General features: G+C 46.3%; 1 protein-coding gene across 1 annotated transcript in view; it reads right to left on the bottom strand.

The window, feature by feature from the left end:
• DOCK2 (dedicator of cytokinesis 2) overlaps positions 1-16,973 on the bottom strand; it is a 406,650-nt gene that overhangs the window by 57,543 nt on the left and 332,134 nt on the right. The window contains exons 31-33 of the mRNA XM_058545716.1: positions 12,705-12,805; positions 12,559-12,617; positions 1,464-1,612 (exon numbers count right to left, since the gene is read on the bottom strand). Of these exons, the coding sequence (XP_058401699.1) occupies positions 1,464-1,612; positions 12,559-12,617; positions 12,705-12,805 (309 nt within the window). The remainder of the gene's footprint in view (positions 1-1,463; positions 1,613-12,558; positions 12,618-12,704; positions 12,806-16,973) is intronic.

Here is a 16,973-nt window from a genome sequence, read left to right as displayed (position 1 = left end):
AAAAGACTGCATGAACTAACGTATGGAAAGTACTTATAGTGCCTGACACACAGTAAACACATGGTTAAAGACAGTCACTGTTGTCATCGTCATCACTTTTATTAGATGAGGATGAGGAAGACACAGGAAAACACACAGAAGTGAGTATAATGCAAGGTAGTATATAATAATCATACCTCAGACAGATCAAATGAAAGGCATAGAGGGCAAAGACCTCTTAAAGGACAAAGCATTGGGATGGGCTTTGCAGGATGAATAGGAGTTTAGACGGTGTTGGCAGGCAGGACTGCGAATGCAGCAGAGAAGTAGCAGGAATAGGAAATGCATGAAGGAAGATGCTCACTGAGGCCACACAATTCAGGTGAGCTGCGGGCATGTCTGGAGAATAGGTGAGGTGGAGGAAAAAGCTGGAGAAAATGGCTGAAAAGTTTGACTGAAAGCCAGAGCCAGGAGGGCCCTGAATGCAGGCTGAAGGGTTTGGACTCTACTGGGTGAGGATTAGAGAACCAATGAGCAATGGAGGGGTAAGATCCCTGAGGATTTTAAGGAAAAGCTGTTTGGAATCTGTTGCCTTTAAGCACCTGCTTTTAGGAAAATTGTCTGGAGCAGGATATGGTACAGAATGAGAGACGGAAATGCCGGGGGTGGGAGGGGAGGAGCCCAGTTAGGGGTAACAGGAGGTGAGCAGGGGGAGGAGAGGACAGGAGGGCAAGGTCGGGGGAACTGCTAAGCAGCCTCGACAGGACATAATGACCAACCTTCCTAAACTGGGTGAAGCTACTGAACGTTGCCAGGAACCTGTGTGGAAATGGGTGCTTATTCCACTCTCAGAAGCTTCCAGAGTGACTGGGCCCAGAAAATGGTCCTCATCCTTCAAGTTTGATGGAATTTTCAATGAAAATACTTGGCCAATGACCCTTGCGGTTTACACAAGTTGCTCACTCCCTCTCATTGGGGAAAGCCTCCTATTCCCACGGCAGTCCCACAGGTCCCTCCTGAGCAACTGGCCCCCAACTCCACTTGCTGTCAACCTGGATGCGTGGCCGTGTACAACACCTGGCAAGGGCGGCTCTTTCTAGACAACATAGATCTTCCAAGTGATCCTGACAGAGGAAGTGATGGACAGAGGTGGGTGCGAGATCAGGGCAGGTAGGAGGGCTAGGCCTTCAGACACACCTTGAGGGAACTCTCAGGTAGGGAAGTAAGATTCTTATACTACTGAGAAAGGGACCAAGCTGATACACAGCAAGAAAGTGCATTTTAATCTTGGCCTTGGGCAGGACAGCATGATAGAATACTGACCAAATCCGATCTGCCAGCTCATTCCGGGTACACGAATAAATGTCCCCAGCCTATCGCCAAGCCTCTGAATGAAGCCCAGGCAGATGGAAGGAGGATATCATTATGGGGAAATGGGCTGGGGATTAGGGATGCTGGCATGAGTTTCCAGCCTCATTTTTTACCTTTTTGAAATCCCCACTCCTTTGATATTCACACAGCATCATGTCGAAGAAGATTGGTATAGTGGCTTTCCGGAGCTCAGCCTCAGGGATAAGTGTCATCTCTAATATAGGTCCCACCATGCCTGGGATGAAGCAGATTTTGTTCTGGCCTAAAAGAGAAGAGGAACATGGACACATAAAACAGTTTTCATGATGCACAGGTCCTGCTCAGACCAAGCCTGTGGGAAGAAAAAGGTAGGCAGGACAGTAAAAACAATAGTTAACATCCATACGGTTGTTTACCAGGAGCCAGGCACCATTTGAACACTTTACATACATTACCAGCTGTGGCAGACGCACACATCATCCCAAACGAGTTCCGTTATTAAGGATAATAACCCGGGTGTGTGTAAAGCACATCACTGTTTACAAGGGTTTTCAGTTGCACCATCTCCTTTGCAAATGGGCCCCTGATGGAATAGGTTAGTGATAGTAAATCACAGCGATATTTGAAATTATGCCTGTTTGCAGCACAAGCGTCTTTCTGAGATTGGGAAAAAATGCGTTTACCAACTGCTTCATGAAACAAGAAAAGCACAATTTGCTGCTAAGAATCTGCTGTAATAGTATGGTCAACGGAATAGTGGGGTTAAAACATTGTTTAGGGTCAGATGAACTACAAGTTCTCATTTCTTCTGCCTCACTTCAAGGCACTCCCATGCCCCCTCCCCTCGCTCTCAGCATTCTAGCCACGCTGGCCTGGTTCCAGTGTCACAAACTCACCTTGCTTCCTCCACCGCCAGGCCTCTGCACACACTGCTCCTCTGTTGACAATATTTTCCCCTGCCTGTTCCCCAACACCTCCCATTACCACCTGGCTTCCCTACGATGAGTCCCACTGGGTGGACGTGCTGAGAAAAGCCCCCACCACATGCTCAGCCCACCCCCAGCTAGGTCAGATACCCTGCCCTGACTTCACGTGTTCTGTCTTCTCATCCAACTCTGCGATGATGTCTTTATTGGTGGAATCATTTGATAAATGTCTGCCTCCCCCACTGAGAGCTTTGTGAGAGTAAAGACCATGTCTGTTCTCACTATTGTGTCTGTAGCACTGAGAACAGAACATATTAGATGCCCTAAAAAATGTCTTTCGATTGAGGAAATAAATTTGTCTAATTCCTACACTCCTAGCTATATGCCTTGGATATGTGTCTTATAAAAATGCAATAGCAATACCCACCTGTTGAGAAGACCATGTGAAAATATGCCTGTGTGTACTTAGCACAGACCCTGGAAGAATCAGGGCCCAGGGGCACGGGTAGTGTGGCCTAATGGTTAAGAGCACTGATTCCAGAGCTAGATTGACTGAATTTGTAAACCGACTCCACCATCAACTAGCTATGGGGTTAGGCAAGTTGATCTCACCTCTTGGGACCTCTGTGTCCTCATCTGTAACATGGGATAATAATAGCATTTATTTCATACGGTCGTTGTGAGAAATAAACGTATTATTATTTATCAAGTGCCCAGGACAGTGCTCGGCACATGGCACACTTTACATAGCGTTAGCTATTACTGTTGTGGTGTTTGGCCAAAATGAACCATGAAGGGCAGCCTTGTTGAGCAGCACTGAACAGACTCCTCAGAACACACACATCAGATGTGGCCCAGAAGGGGAACGAAGAGGGGCACTAGGAACAGTGGGGATTTCCTGGGGATCGAGGGCAGCACGTCCAAGCAACTGTCATTGAAGCTGACACCCAAGTGTTTCATCGGCAGCTGCCTCCTTCTCCTCCTGAGTTTCAGAGCCCAAGAAGCCCATTCTGGTGTTCTCCATTGTCAGGTTGAACATTGGTGGTCCTCGCCTGGAGGAGAGGGCTCCTGGGGGTGCAGAGACTCACGTGGTATGGTGTATTGCCTGGCACTGCTGCTTTTGATTAAAGCTGAGGAAAGGAGCCAAGAGGGAAGGCAGCAAGAAAATGAATTTCATTCAGCCCAAATGAGACTTAATGTTGGAGTATTTCCCTAGAATTCAGATAAAAAAGGGCATCATCCTAGGAATATCTTCAGTTAGTGAGAATGAAATGGTGAAGTCAGGCAGAGAGTTGAATGAAACATAAAGACATTTTTCCAGGATATCAGCTTCATTATATGATGCATTTGGATTACACCTGAGCCTCAAGTCTTCGCTTTGGACCAAACAGAAAAAAAAAATCTTACTTTCTTGCAGGTTTATAGTAATTGCTAATCTAGGTTTCTGATTTCGTCCTTCAAGATCCTTTAAACCCACAGTGGGGTTTTAAAATTCAAAGTCGAGTGCAATAATAAGTAGAAGGTAAATGGAAAACTGTCAGATAAGCCACCACAGAATGGAGAAATTGCTTATGCAACAAAGGCCTTTAGAATTCTGGAGGGCATTGAGTATGATAATGATATATTTAAGGTAGTTTAAAATAAAAAGTGGACATGCTGTAGACCAGGGATTTCTTAGATACTTTTGACCTGCATTCTATGCAGTCAGTTGAAGAGACAGTTGGAGGAACAGGGAGAGAGGAGAGAGATGCTGATCTCTAAATATAGTATAATCTCAATGGCCCTTACAATGCTCCATAAAGAAATTGTATTTATTTATATCAAAAATGGAATTTCAGCACTTTGGATTTTGTGTTCAAGTAATGCAAATGTGTGTATATGTGTATTTTTATATACATAGATGAATACACACACACACACACAGAACATATTTGTGGCTAATTGAATGCAAACTCATTTGGGAAAAAAATCCTCATTCAAGAGACACACCTGCTGCTGTATTTGACAAAAGACAAGGAAGGGAATTGGTGAGAGGGTCTTTTTTATATAGTGGAAGCTCAATCTCACTGGGAACAGATACCAATTAGAACAGGCTTTTAAAATGCCAACAAGCCAACAGGATAAATCCAAATGCCGAATTACACAGGCTTTGGGAAAGGATCTGGTGGTAATGAGAGCAGAGAGAAGAGCTTAGGTGTGTGGGTGGAAAGGAGTCCTGTGTGTTCTCCGGCCTCGGTTTCTAATCTGTACAATGGCCTCACCCATCACACTTCTCAGGAGGAGAGTGTAAGACTGAATGTGACGGGTCTAAGGGCACTAAGATGATGACCGGGCGAAAAAGAAAAAAAGAGAGAAGGAAGGGAGGGAGGAAGGAGACAATTGAGCCCGGCAGATTTGGGCAAGTTGGGTAAGGCATCGACTTCATGAGGCTGATGTGAGGCAGAGTGGCACTTGGGCTGAGGGTACATCTCTCTCTAAAGGCTGCACAGAGTCTGAAATGAACAGGGATGAGAGCGAGTTACGACCCCCTGGATTTCAGAGTCCTGCAAGACTCCTGGGGACTCTGAAATAAAGCTCACAGATCAGAAAAGATCATTCATTTAGTTCAACAGGGGGAGAAAGTACATGGATCTTTGCTCTTCTGTCTCAGGCTTGGAAGAACTCCCTCCTGGCCCTGCTCTGAGACGGCTGGCAGTTCTTCCTCCAACGCAGAGCAGGCCCAGCCCCAGGCGCCCTCCAGGCCCTGCAGAATCTCTGAGCTCAACAACCTGGGTCAGGTCCCGCCACTGCCACTCCATGGGCATGTGCCTTTGTGGTGCCTGTCATTTAACTTCCCTCAGCCTCTGTTATCTCATCTGTAAAATGGAGATCATAATAATCCCTGCCTGGCAGAATTGTTAAGAAGCTTAAAAAGAGTTAATATAAACAAAGGGCTTTGCCTGGTGTCTGGCTCCTTAGAACGGCTCAGTAAGTGTTAATGTTGATTGTGATGATGACGGTAAGTATTGTAAGCTCAGCCTAGGCTGGGTTCTGGAAAAAGCAACATGAAAGGACATGGTCCAACCTCATGGAGCCCCCTGGAGCTTTTCGTGGAACTTTTCAGGTGGTCGGTTTATTTGTTCACCTCTAGAGTAAAGAGCTGGCATGGGGAGAGGGTTGGACGGGTTCATCTTCTCTCCCATGGCTGACATTCACGACTCTCCAAGCCCTTCTCTATCCCATCTAAATATGTTATAATCTGCCCTCAAAGAGGTTTGAAAAGCCCCAAGCTGATCACGCTGATCCACAGAAGCCTTCCATGGCTTTTGTCGCTATGGGGATGGAGCTCTGCAGGCCCGTGTGGTCTGAGGCTCCCTCCGCATACCCTATCTCATCCTCTCCTCTGCCTGCCCTCCCTCCTGTGGCCTGCCTCCCACCCCACCCCCTACCCCGGCACACCCTGCTCCCTCCTCCTTGGGCCTGCACACACACCCTCCCTTGCCCCCATGCTCTTCCTGCCCTCTCCCTGACCCCACTCCCACTCTGAACCCTATCCTCATACACCCCCACAAGTGAATCCTGCTTATTCGCTAACGTTGTTCTAGCCAATATGAAAGCTACTGGCCACGTGTGTCTTTTGAGCATTTGAAATATGGCTAGTCCAAGTGGAGACGTGATATGAGTATAAAAATTCCACTAGATTTCAAAGAATGAGTTCTGGAAAACAACAAAAAAACTTACTATCTCTCTAATGTTTTGTAGTGATTACATGTTGAAATGCTAACACTTTGGAATATGAGGTTAAATAAACTATATTGTTAACATTAATCTGTTTCTTTTTACTGTTTTTGTTTTTGCTGAGGAAGATTCACCCTGAGCTAACATCTGTGCCCATCTTCCTCTATTTTGTACATGGGTCGCCACCACAGCATTGCCACTGATGAGTGGTGTAGGTCCATGCTCCGGAACCGAACCTGGGCCGCTGAAGCAGAGTGTGCTGATCCTAACCACTAGGCCATGGGGCTGGCCCTGTTTATTTTTCTCTTTTAAAAAATGTGGACCCTAGAGCATTTAAATTTAGACAGGTGGCTCACATTCTAGTTCCACAGGAGAACACAGCCTGGAGCTCAGGGCACCCCGCTCTTCCCCATCGAGGCTGTCTTCAGCTCACTCACTAGGCAGGAGTCCTTCGTGGACTCTCTGGGTGCCCCAAGCTTCTGCTCTACACCTATTTCCCTTTTGAAACCATAATTAAATAGCTCTTCAGTTAGCCTGTGACTATTCAGTGTACTGATCGCCAGTCCGTGAGGTCAGGGGCTGTATCTCTAACCTGTTCTCAGTGGTAGCCCCAGCCGCTGGCATAGTGCCTGGCATTTAGAGGGTGCTTGTTTTGGTTTCCTGTTGCTGCTGTTATAAATCACCACAAGCTTCGTGGCTTAACAGAGCACAAATGCATAATCTTATACTCCTGGAGGTCAGAAGTCTGGGTTTCACTGGGCTAAAATCAAGGTGTGAGAAGGGCTGAGTTCCTCCCGGAGGGTCTAAGGAAGAAACTCTCTCCTTCCCTTTTCCAGCTTCTAGAGGCCACACACATTCCTTTGCTCATGGTTGCTTCCCTCATCTTCGAAGCCATGAGCGTAGCTTCTTCAAATCTCTCTCTGACTCCCCTGCCTCCTTTTTTGACTTATAAGGACCCTGTCACCACACTGTGTCCACCTGGATAGTCCAGGATGCTCTCACCACCTTCAAAATCCTAACGTAATCACACCTGAAAAGGCCACCTTGCCACGTCAGGTAATACATATATACAGGTTCTGGGGATTAAGACATGGACATCTTTGCGGAGCTATTATTCTGCCTACCACAGTGCTTAATATTTGTCATCAAATGAATGAATGGTAGGGTGGATGGATGGATGGATGGAAGGATGGATGGATGGATGCCTCTCTAATCCCATTTCCTATTTCTTCCCAGCAGCTTCTCCTCAACCCTAAGGAGCCATGCTTGCTTAGGCTGGTTGCTCCCCTGGAACACTTGCCCTTTCCCCCTCTTTCTTTGAGTCCTGACATGGGCCACCCTTTGGGGTCGAATTCAAGAGCCGTTTTCCCCAATGGAGCCATCCTTATTGTCCTCACATCTCCCATTTGCCTGAACTCCTGAGCCTCCACCACACAGTTCATGTTAAAGAACATACTCTTAATTTGTTCTTTAAACTCTTAGTTTGTTCTACTCTTAGAACTAGATGGTGGGCTCTTCCTGGCAGGGCAGGAACCATGCCTTATACTTCCCAAACTCTCTCACCCTTCCCTGGAGCTTAACACTGAGCTGGGCACTTTGTAGATGTTTAAAAAGTAATGGCCCAGTTGCTCTCACAGCTCTGGCAGGAGTGACCTCCCCACATCAGAAGCCATGATGCCAGCCACTGGAATTTGTCTGTCTTTCCCACAAAAACTGTTAACCCAAGTGAATGTGAGATGGTTAAGTGCAAAGTCATTTTGGCAAAATGTGCATTGCTTCACTCCAAGCAGTAATCAGATGTTATGATGCTACACTATCAGGAGAAGTACGTTACATTTGGCATTGTCCCAGGATCCAAAAACACAAATGGCACTAACCCTTCAGGGGCTGGGTCCTGGTAACCACATGCGGTCCTTCTCCCCATCAAGACCTCCCTGCACATACCCTCTCTCACAAAAGTGTGCACACACACACACACACACACACATCTAGACTTTTCCCTGAAGAATGCTGAATAATCTTCAAGCCTGAGATTATCTTTGCAATTAGCTATCTTATAATCACAGAGCTGCTCAAGTCTTTCCTGATGAGAAGAAGGAGATGATGATATGGATGATCATAGTGATGATGCCCTGATTACTTTGGGCATTAAAACAAAATTTTAAAACTTAACATGCATTATGATCTACTCATTATCAGCCATCTTTGAAAAACAGTTAGTTGGCTATTTCACACCCTTTAAACATAATTTGCATATTCTGAAAAAATTATTAGTAAGAACATTGGATTTGAGGTCAAGAGTCAGGCCCTTTTGCCTCAGCTGAGTCATTGACTTGTTGTTGACCTGGGGAGTGTCCTTGTGTTCTCTGGGCCTCAGCGACCTCATCTATAAAATTGGGGGGTTGAATTAGATGATGTATCAGTTAGGGATATAACAAAAATACGATTACCATGGCTAAACTCTGCTTTAGTCTTCTTCCTTAACAAGAAGTCAAAAGACAGTCCAGAGCTGCTCTTCTATTCTTAGCATGGCTTCAAGGTGGCTGCTGCACCTCCAGGCGTCTCGTTGTTTTCCAGAAAGCAAGAGGGGAAAGGACAATGGGCAAAAAATGTGTTGTGCTCAATGAATTTGTCCCCCTCCCTTTTGTTTAATTGGGAAAAAATGTTTTCCTGAAGCCCCAAGAAGTTTGTTCTTGCTGATTCTCATCAGACAGAGCTAGGACACACGGCCATCACCTGCCACAGGATACTGTCAACTGAGCAAACTGTGATCATGAAAAGAAATCAGGGTTCAGTCAGCCAGGAAGAAGGAAAGAATGGCTGTTGTGTGGGTACTCAGCCGCATCTGCCACAGATAGCCTCTAAGTTTCAGTCTGTCTTGGAGATTCCACGGATTGCACTTGAAAATCTATCATTACCCAAGGCAGTGTTCTAACTACATTGGCCCCTAGTGTAGACAGTGCTTGGTCTTGGTTTGGATTAGCAGGTTAACCTCATTAGCATATTAGGAGAAAGCATGCTAATGCCGGCTTCTGGTAGAACACAGGGTGGGGTGGGGATGGGAAACCATCCATTCGCTCTGCCACCTCTGTCTTGTTTTCTTATTCCTCTAATCCCATATCCTCCTGCCTGAAGAAAACAGGCAAGGAGAGGGCAGCCATGTAACTAATCAGCAACGGGAAAACCCCTTCAGGCTCATATACTTTCCTCTTTTTCAGGAGCCGGGCCAAAAGGTGAGGGAGGTGGCCACCTTTGCAAAAGCATCCTTTACTTCTTGTTTTCTGCAGTGGACATCTGTGGCTTTGTTTGACCTCTCCATAACTCCTTTTGCCGGTAATATCACCTTGGATTTTACTTTGGGAAACTCTGCCTCCCTCAATGAATATAGGCTTGGTGGGAGTATCACTGGAGAGGTCAACCAAGGAAGGCCGATGAAATGGTGTCCCCTGGAGACTGGATCTTTAGCAGAGTGCTACAGAAATGGAACATCCTGAAGGCAAAGTCACACCACCAGCCCTGGATCCTAGAGTGGCTCTGGCTTGTCCTTCGCAGCCTGGTTCTCCTTGCCCTTCCGATAAGTGCCTTCTTGGATTAAGGCAGCCATAGTCAGCATCTCTTTCTTGCAACCCCAAAATTCTGACAAGCATATCTTTTAATTGCATTAATTTATCCTACGGGTATTTGCAAACAGCAAGGAGTCTGTGATGTTTCAGGACAAACAGGCCAGTGTGCTTATCCTGAATCTGCCTGTAGTCGCCTATATGACCTGTACACACCTCTTCGCTTCTCTCTGCCTCCGTTTCCTCACTGGTAAAATGGTGAATTGGACCAGACCTGTAGCTTCAAACTGTTCTCTGAAGTGCTTCAGGATTTCTCCCCAGAAAATCCTCAGGGGTCTACGTGGGGAGCTCAGGAGCAGCCCCCCACCCCATTTCAGTTAGAATAGCTCGGCTTTCATCTAATTTATCTATTGAGCATGAGATTGTTTTTATTGGTCCTCAGCTAAAAATAAATGTTTGAAAAATGTTGGGCAATATGATCTCTAAAGGGCCCTTCCAGCTCTGATGTTCTGTGATTCTGAACAGGTGGAATATTTGGTAATATCTTTTCATTCATCAGCATAATTGGGAGCACAAGAACGCCTGCCAAAACATAATCTATATCTCAATAAAATCTTCTGCGTGCAGAACAACGGCAATGAAGGACATTCAGAAAAGAGCAGGCTGTGTGGAAGAACTGGAGACAAACAGGCACAGATCCCTGTTTTGCAATTCTGGCGATGCCTGGGGTGTAGATCTGGGAAAGGAAGCTCACCACCGCTTTGTCTAGTCTTTGCTATTGTAAAGCAAAGAATGCAAACTCATATTTGAACTGAATCTGGGCCCCGTGCTTCATTGAGCATACGCAATGTTTTAAAAACTTTCAATTAGTTATCATCAATATTCATAAACTGGAAAATGCATTTAAAAATTCTGTTTCCTGGCTTCTTTTGAAAGACTAGAAGATGTGACAATGTCGGCCCTGCATTCTAATAGGACAGCAGTCAACCAGAGCAGGACAGCGACTGCCCCTGTTAGCCGGGGCACATCTGCTTCACTTTGTTCCAGGCCCAGCTACTCCTCCCACATTCCCAACCCTGAGGCCAAGTGTTGGCTACCAGGTAGGCCTCCACTTGCACTATGCTTTTTTTGTTTATTCCTATTGCAGAGTAATGGTAAATGAAACATAAAATATTTCTTATATTCTTGTCCTTATCCAAAGTAGAGAAACAAAAGATAAACTGAGAAAGGCATCCTTTTCTAGAAAAACAGCGTAGAGATGGTATTTCTTTATGATAGTGGTTTTCAAACAGGGGTAGTTTTGCACTCCCTCCCTCTGGGGACATTTGGCAATGTCTGGAGACTTTTTTTGGTTGTTACAACTAGGGAAGATGCTGTTGGCAGATAGCGGGTAGAGGTCAGGGATGCTACCTAATATCTTACAATGCACAGGCAGCCCCTACGACAAAGCATTATCCAACCCCAAATGTTGACAGTGCCGTGCTTTACGGATTCCTGGGGATTTAACATGCCCCAGCCCCTTCACTCTTTTACATTACCTGCCTGGGCCCTGCCCTTCAGGCCCTAGTGGTACAGGCCCAGCTTTGATGATTAAGGAGCCAGAACAGGAAAATTAGGTTCTGTTCTGATGGGGCAAGAGTGAAAACAATGATAAAAACTCTGACAAGGGTGTGGCCCCCATGGCTTCACTCTCCCAGATTTTGCTCTTATGATCCTCATCAGTACCCTGGGAGAAGGTGCTATTTTCCCAGCCTAGGCCCAGTGCTGCTCAGTCCCCTCACTTTGGACCTCATAGCTTATAAATGGCAGGGCAAGGCCCAAGGCAGAAATGTGGCAGTCTGTTCTGGGCCTGGTTGTCAGCTCTCCCTCTGCTTTTGTGAGCCAATCCACAGCCTTCCCATACCAGTATACGTTCTCAGCCTGAGTCCCATGCTGCCAGCAAGCACAGAACCCAGACTGATAGTCTATCCACTGTGCTCCCTGTAGTGAATGGACCTTGCTGGAAAGGGCAAGAAACCGCTGTCCAGGAAATCAGATGGGGATGGAAAGACCCTAAGAGGTCTAGGGAAGCAAGAAACAAAGTCTGGAGAGGTAATTTAGGTTGAATCCAAGAGATGGGCAAGTCCCTGCAAGTGCCTCCTCTGAAGAGGGTCAACATCCAAGCCCAGGGCAGAGCAATCAGGCAGCAGAAAGTCAAAAAGGACGTATCAAATTGGAGGTAAAAATACCTCATTACTCATTACTGTTCATCCATCCATCCATCCTTTCAGCACATATTTATGGAGCAGGATTCAGGCCTGGGGCAAGGTATATGGTCTCTATCCTTGCGGAGTCAACACCAAGCTCTGGACTTGCAGCTGTTTGATCTCAAGCAAGTTACTTCCCTCTCTGAGTTTCCTGATCAATAAAAAGGAGGGGGAAGCTTTCTACCTTGCAGGAGGTGATGTGAAGATTAAATAAGATCTCTTTAACTCAGACTCTCAATAAATTTCTCCCTAATTCTATCTCTCTTTCCTTCTTCTCGTGGGTACCACTCAGCTCACACACGATTCGATTCCCATAGCTTCGGGGGTCACCTTCCAGCTTAAATCATGTCACAAATGACCCTCATCTTTCCTAGAATTGATTCTCCCCCAGGAGGTTGGAGGGTCTTTTGTGGATCACAACATTACATGAGAAGCAGGATGCAGAATAGCCCACCAATCAGCAGGAAGCATGCATGTGACGTGTAAGGACGTGAGTTCCCACAGCAGTCCTGCCCTTCCTCCTTCTTGTAAATTCCAATTTGACTTCTCAACCCCTTAGGGGTATCAAGCAGAAGCAGATCCACAGCTGTTTGGGGGGTGGGAGGTGGGGGTGGGTACCCTCTCTCATCAGGCTCTTATTAAGGATTTGGGGCACACACAGTGGTAAACTGTTATTTCAAGCTTCCACTGCTGAAACCCCTGTGGCCCTCCAACAGATGGCCTTCAAGAAGGAACTTGGCACGTGCAGATGTGTCTGTCTGGATGCATGGGCCTACTCACCAAGCTTGTACCACATATCACGGATGGAGAAGCCAATGAGCCGTCTCATGTCCCCGTACCTAGGAGGAACAAAACATGCCTGCTTCAGGTACCATCTCAGAGAATTTCATGAATCCCCCTGCAGGAAACCCAAACACGCAACCTACTTATTCAGGATTTTGTTGTACTTCGCGTGTGAGAACTGCTCCAGCTGCAGAGAATCCTGAGTGATAAAAGCCACCGCCAGATGAAAATAGTTGTTCCACAGCTGTAAATGAAAGAGTAGAGAACAGTCATGGAGACGGTCTGAAGTGGGAAGGCATATTAAATGCTGGGTAATGTGAATAATTTATGAAGATGGCAGAAGATAGAGGCAGAACCAGTTTAATTCTGTGCACTGCAATTTTCTAACTGGCACTGACTCTGAAATTAACATCCCGGCCAAAGCTAGGACACTGGATGGATTTCTCTAGGCGCTGACCATTGCCCTCTCTGACAACAGGATTTGGGCAAGGAGCAGGATTTTAGGGCTGCGTTTTTTTTTTTTTTCTTTGGTTTGGTTTTGCTTTGTTTTGTTTTTTGAAAGACAACTTGCCTCAGCTGGGTGCCCTGTTAAAATGGTTCCTCTGCCCTAGAATTAGAGGGTGATGAGAGATAAGCATTTCAGGGATTCTCAGCCTCTCTGGAAATCCTCCCTAATTCACCCAACAGTTCAGAGGACCAGCCTGCAACCCATTCTGTCTTAGAATACTTTGCCTTCTCCTTCCTCTTTGTTCAATGGTTTAAAAATATGGCCCCACACCAGCGGCATTGGCATCACCCGGGAACTTGTTAGAAATGTACATTCTCTGGCTCCACTCAAGGCCTATGGAATCAGACCCCAGAAACCTGTGTGTTCACAAACACTCCAAGTGGTTCTGATGCTCATTTAAGTTCAAGAACCACTGAGGGCCCAGCCGATATGCAAGTTTGTCATAATTTTAACATTTACATGATCTGTTGGTGCTAAATGCAAAGACTAATGCTAGAACCCACTCCACCGGCTCGTGGTGAAATAAAGTTGGCAAAGGGCTCAGCACATGGCAAGTGCCCCAAAAGATTAGCTGCAGTGATGGCAATACTGATACATGCTACAGAACTGAGAGATGGAGACCCGAACCAAGGTGTTGTTGAACCTAAGTGAACCTGTCTATAAATGGGTACCCTCTCTACCCACTGCAGAGGGCTGCAGTAAAGATGGCACGGGATGATGTGTTTAAAGGGCATGAATCTCAGTAAGAGCTCAAAAGCACTTGTTCCAGTAATTCCTTTGGTACCAAAGCAAATAGTACAACCTTGCTTCTTGGCTGCTCAAGGGCAATTATTACAAGATGCCATGTCCCTGCGAGAAGCAGGTGGGGGACAGCTGTGCTAGACAAAGCCCATCCACTTTCAGCCCCTTCTCAGAACTGAATAGCAAGAGGAGGGGTGACTCTGGCTAGAGAAATCACCCGCCATTGAGACCTTCGTCCTTAACTCATAGATGTTCATCGGAGGTTCAGATGGCCAAGACTAAGTAAAAGTCAGCTCTACGCTTACTAATGTCATTGTTGCTGCCCAGAACACTTTCAAATGGGCATGTGGCTCCAGTTTCAGAAAGAAGCAAAACAAGCGCTCCATTTCTATCATGGGCCAGGCACTTGCCCACACATCCCTTCTTTCATCTCTCAAAACTTGATAGCTCTTATTAGTCCCATTTTCAGATGAGGAGACTGAGGCCTGGAGGGCTTAAGTATTTTGCTGAAGGTCACTCAGCTTGTTATATACACAGCAGAGCTGGGATTTGAACTCAGGTCTTCTGAATGGCGTTCGAGGCTCTTTCCACACTCCAAGGTCAGTCTTCGGCTGAGGATGCATTAATACATGTTTAATGAACATCTTCTATGTGCCAGGCATTGTCACAGTGGGGGGATAGGGCAGCGGGTGCACAGACAGCAGGCCCTGCCCTCGTGCAGCTCACATTCTGTGGAGGGAATACGCTTTCCTTTACTCGAAACTTGATCTTCCCAGATCCAAGAGACCCAGCCGCTCCTGGGGTGCAGTGAGGCAACCTCCTGGCTTATGGCCCCCATGAAGTCAACTCTCCACACAGACCAGAAGGATCTTTTTAAAACAAGTTGGGTCCTATCACCCCCTTCCTCAAAGTCCTCCAAAGGCTTCCCATAACCCTTAGAATCAGATCCCAAGCCCCTCGTTTCTGCAGTAACCTCGCTTATCCAAACACACAGTGCAGGTTGGGTCTCCCCAGCCACGCAGACTGTCTTTCCTCCTGGCGCCCCCGGGACGTGCAGGTTGCAGTTTCTGAAAATGTGCTGCTTTGTCTGCTTACGCCCAGAGCTCACTCCTCCTCGTATTTAAGACCAGGGTATGAAACAACAAGCCAGGGGAAGGGAAAATCTGGCCACAGGACATGGAAACGGTTATTTTTAAGGTGAGAAATTCCTGATTTTAGGGGATGTCATAAGAGTAATCAGAGTACAAGTGGAAATAGACATATGACAAAGTAAGTTGAATTGCTGTTACTTTTGAGAATAACTCCAGAAATGTCTCAACACATTTGAGAACTCATAGATATGTCAAGTCTAGACAAGTCTAGGCTAGCCTCCATTCCACCTGACTTAGTCCTTCAAAAGAGTGTTTTCTCTGTCACTTAATTCCTGATTCTTTTTTTAAAATTGAGATATAATTCACATATATCATTCACTTTTTTTTTTTTTTTGCTGAGGAAGATTTGCCCTGAGCTAACATCTGTGCCAATCTTCCTCTATTTTGTATGTGGGTCGCTGCCATAGCATGGCTGCCGACGAGGGGTGTAGGTCTGCCTCCAGGAACTGAACCCGGGCTGCCAAAGCAGAGTGCACCAAACTTAACCACTAGGCCACAGGGCTGGCCCCTCATTTACTTTTCATAGTGTATAATTCAGGGTTTTTTAGTATATTCACAAGGTAGTAAAATCATCACCACTATCTAATTTCAGAACATTTTCATCAGCCCAAAAAGAAACCTTCTACCTATTAGCAATCACTCCCCATTCTCCCTCCCACCCCTAGCCCCTGCCAATCACTAATCTACTTTCTGTCTCTGTGGATTTGCCTAGTCTGACATTTTATAGAAATGGAATCATAAAATACGTGATCTTTTGTGTCTGCCTCCTTTCACTTATAATGTTTTCAAGGTTCATCCATGTTGTCACATGTATGAGTACTTTATTAATTTTTATCACCCAATAATATTCTATCATGGACATACCATATTTTATTTACCCATTCATTCATTGCTGGACATTTGGATTGTTTCCACCTTTTGGCTATTATGAATAATGCTGCTATGAACATCTACGTATAGGTTTTTGTGTTGATGCATGTTTTCAATTCTCTTGGGTATACACTTAGGAGTGGACCTGATTTTCTTTTGGTTCCCCTCCTTGAAGATCTTTGTGGACCATGACACCATAGACCCAAGTATCCTCTTTTCTTAGTGGATCAGAAATGGTGCCCCTATGCACCTCACCCACAGCCCCTGCCCGTTCTGCCCATAGGGTGTAACCCATAGGGCAGAACTGACCTTTGGAACTGAGGGGAGGTTGTCCCGGTCACTGACTCGGTGCAGTGCCCTGATAGGTGAGCAGTGGCCACGTCTAGACTGGCACTCACTGCCTCTGCCCTGGATCTTCCTTGACTCTTGCTCCTGAAGAATCAGGACCAAATGCACTAACCTGGCTTTTCAGGCCTCATTCAATTTCCAGTGTTTTCTCCCTCAACAAACTGCCTATTCCAGGGGGGCTGGTCTGCTCAGACTCCACAGATGCAACACAAGCACCTTTGCCTCCTTGGCTCTGCTCTGGGGTTCTCACATTTGCGACATCTAAGTCCTATTCTTTCATCAAAGCCCGGTTCGAGACCCACACCTTCATGATGGCAGAGCACATCAGGTCTGCCCAATCCCTTCCTCATCTGAGCAGCACTCAGTATGTGCCTCCACAGACTTTGGTCCACTGTTCCACAGCTGGCCGTGTGCTCCACTCACTTCCCATGACAGGATCACCCAGTGGTCAGGAGCACAACGCTGGCGTCTCCCAGACCAGGGTGTAGACACCAGCTCTCTCTCTTACTAGCTGCATTGTCTTCTGCTAGTTACTTGACCTTTCGAGCCTCATTTTCCTTACCTGTAAAATGGGAAAAATAATGGTGACTACCATAAAGGATTGTTGTAAGTGCTGGATGAAATATACACATGAGGGCATCCCCCACAGGTCTGGCACATGCCAGGTGCTCAGCCAAGGGAGCAGTGGTGTTGGCGGTGGCGCTGGTCGTGGAGTATTTGCACGCCCTGTCTTTCAACTATAAGCTCCACAATTACCAACAGTCCTGTCTGCCACTTATTTGTAACCTTAATGT

This window comes from Diceros bicornis, chromosome 1, assembly GCF_020826845.1.
Source record: "Diceros bicornis minor isolate mBicDic1 chromosome 1, mDicBic1.mat.cur, whole genome shotgun sequence".
NCBI lineage: Eukaryota > Metazoa > Chordata > Mammalia > Perissodactyla > Rhinocerotidae > Diceros > Diceros bicornis.
The sequence above is the reverse complement of the archived record's forward strand: the minus strand, read 5'-3'. Positions and strand labels throughout refer to the sequence as shown.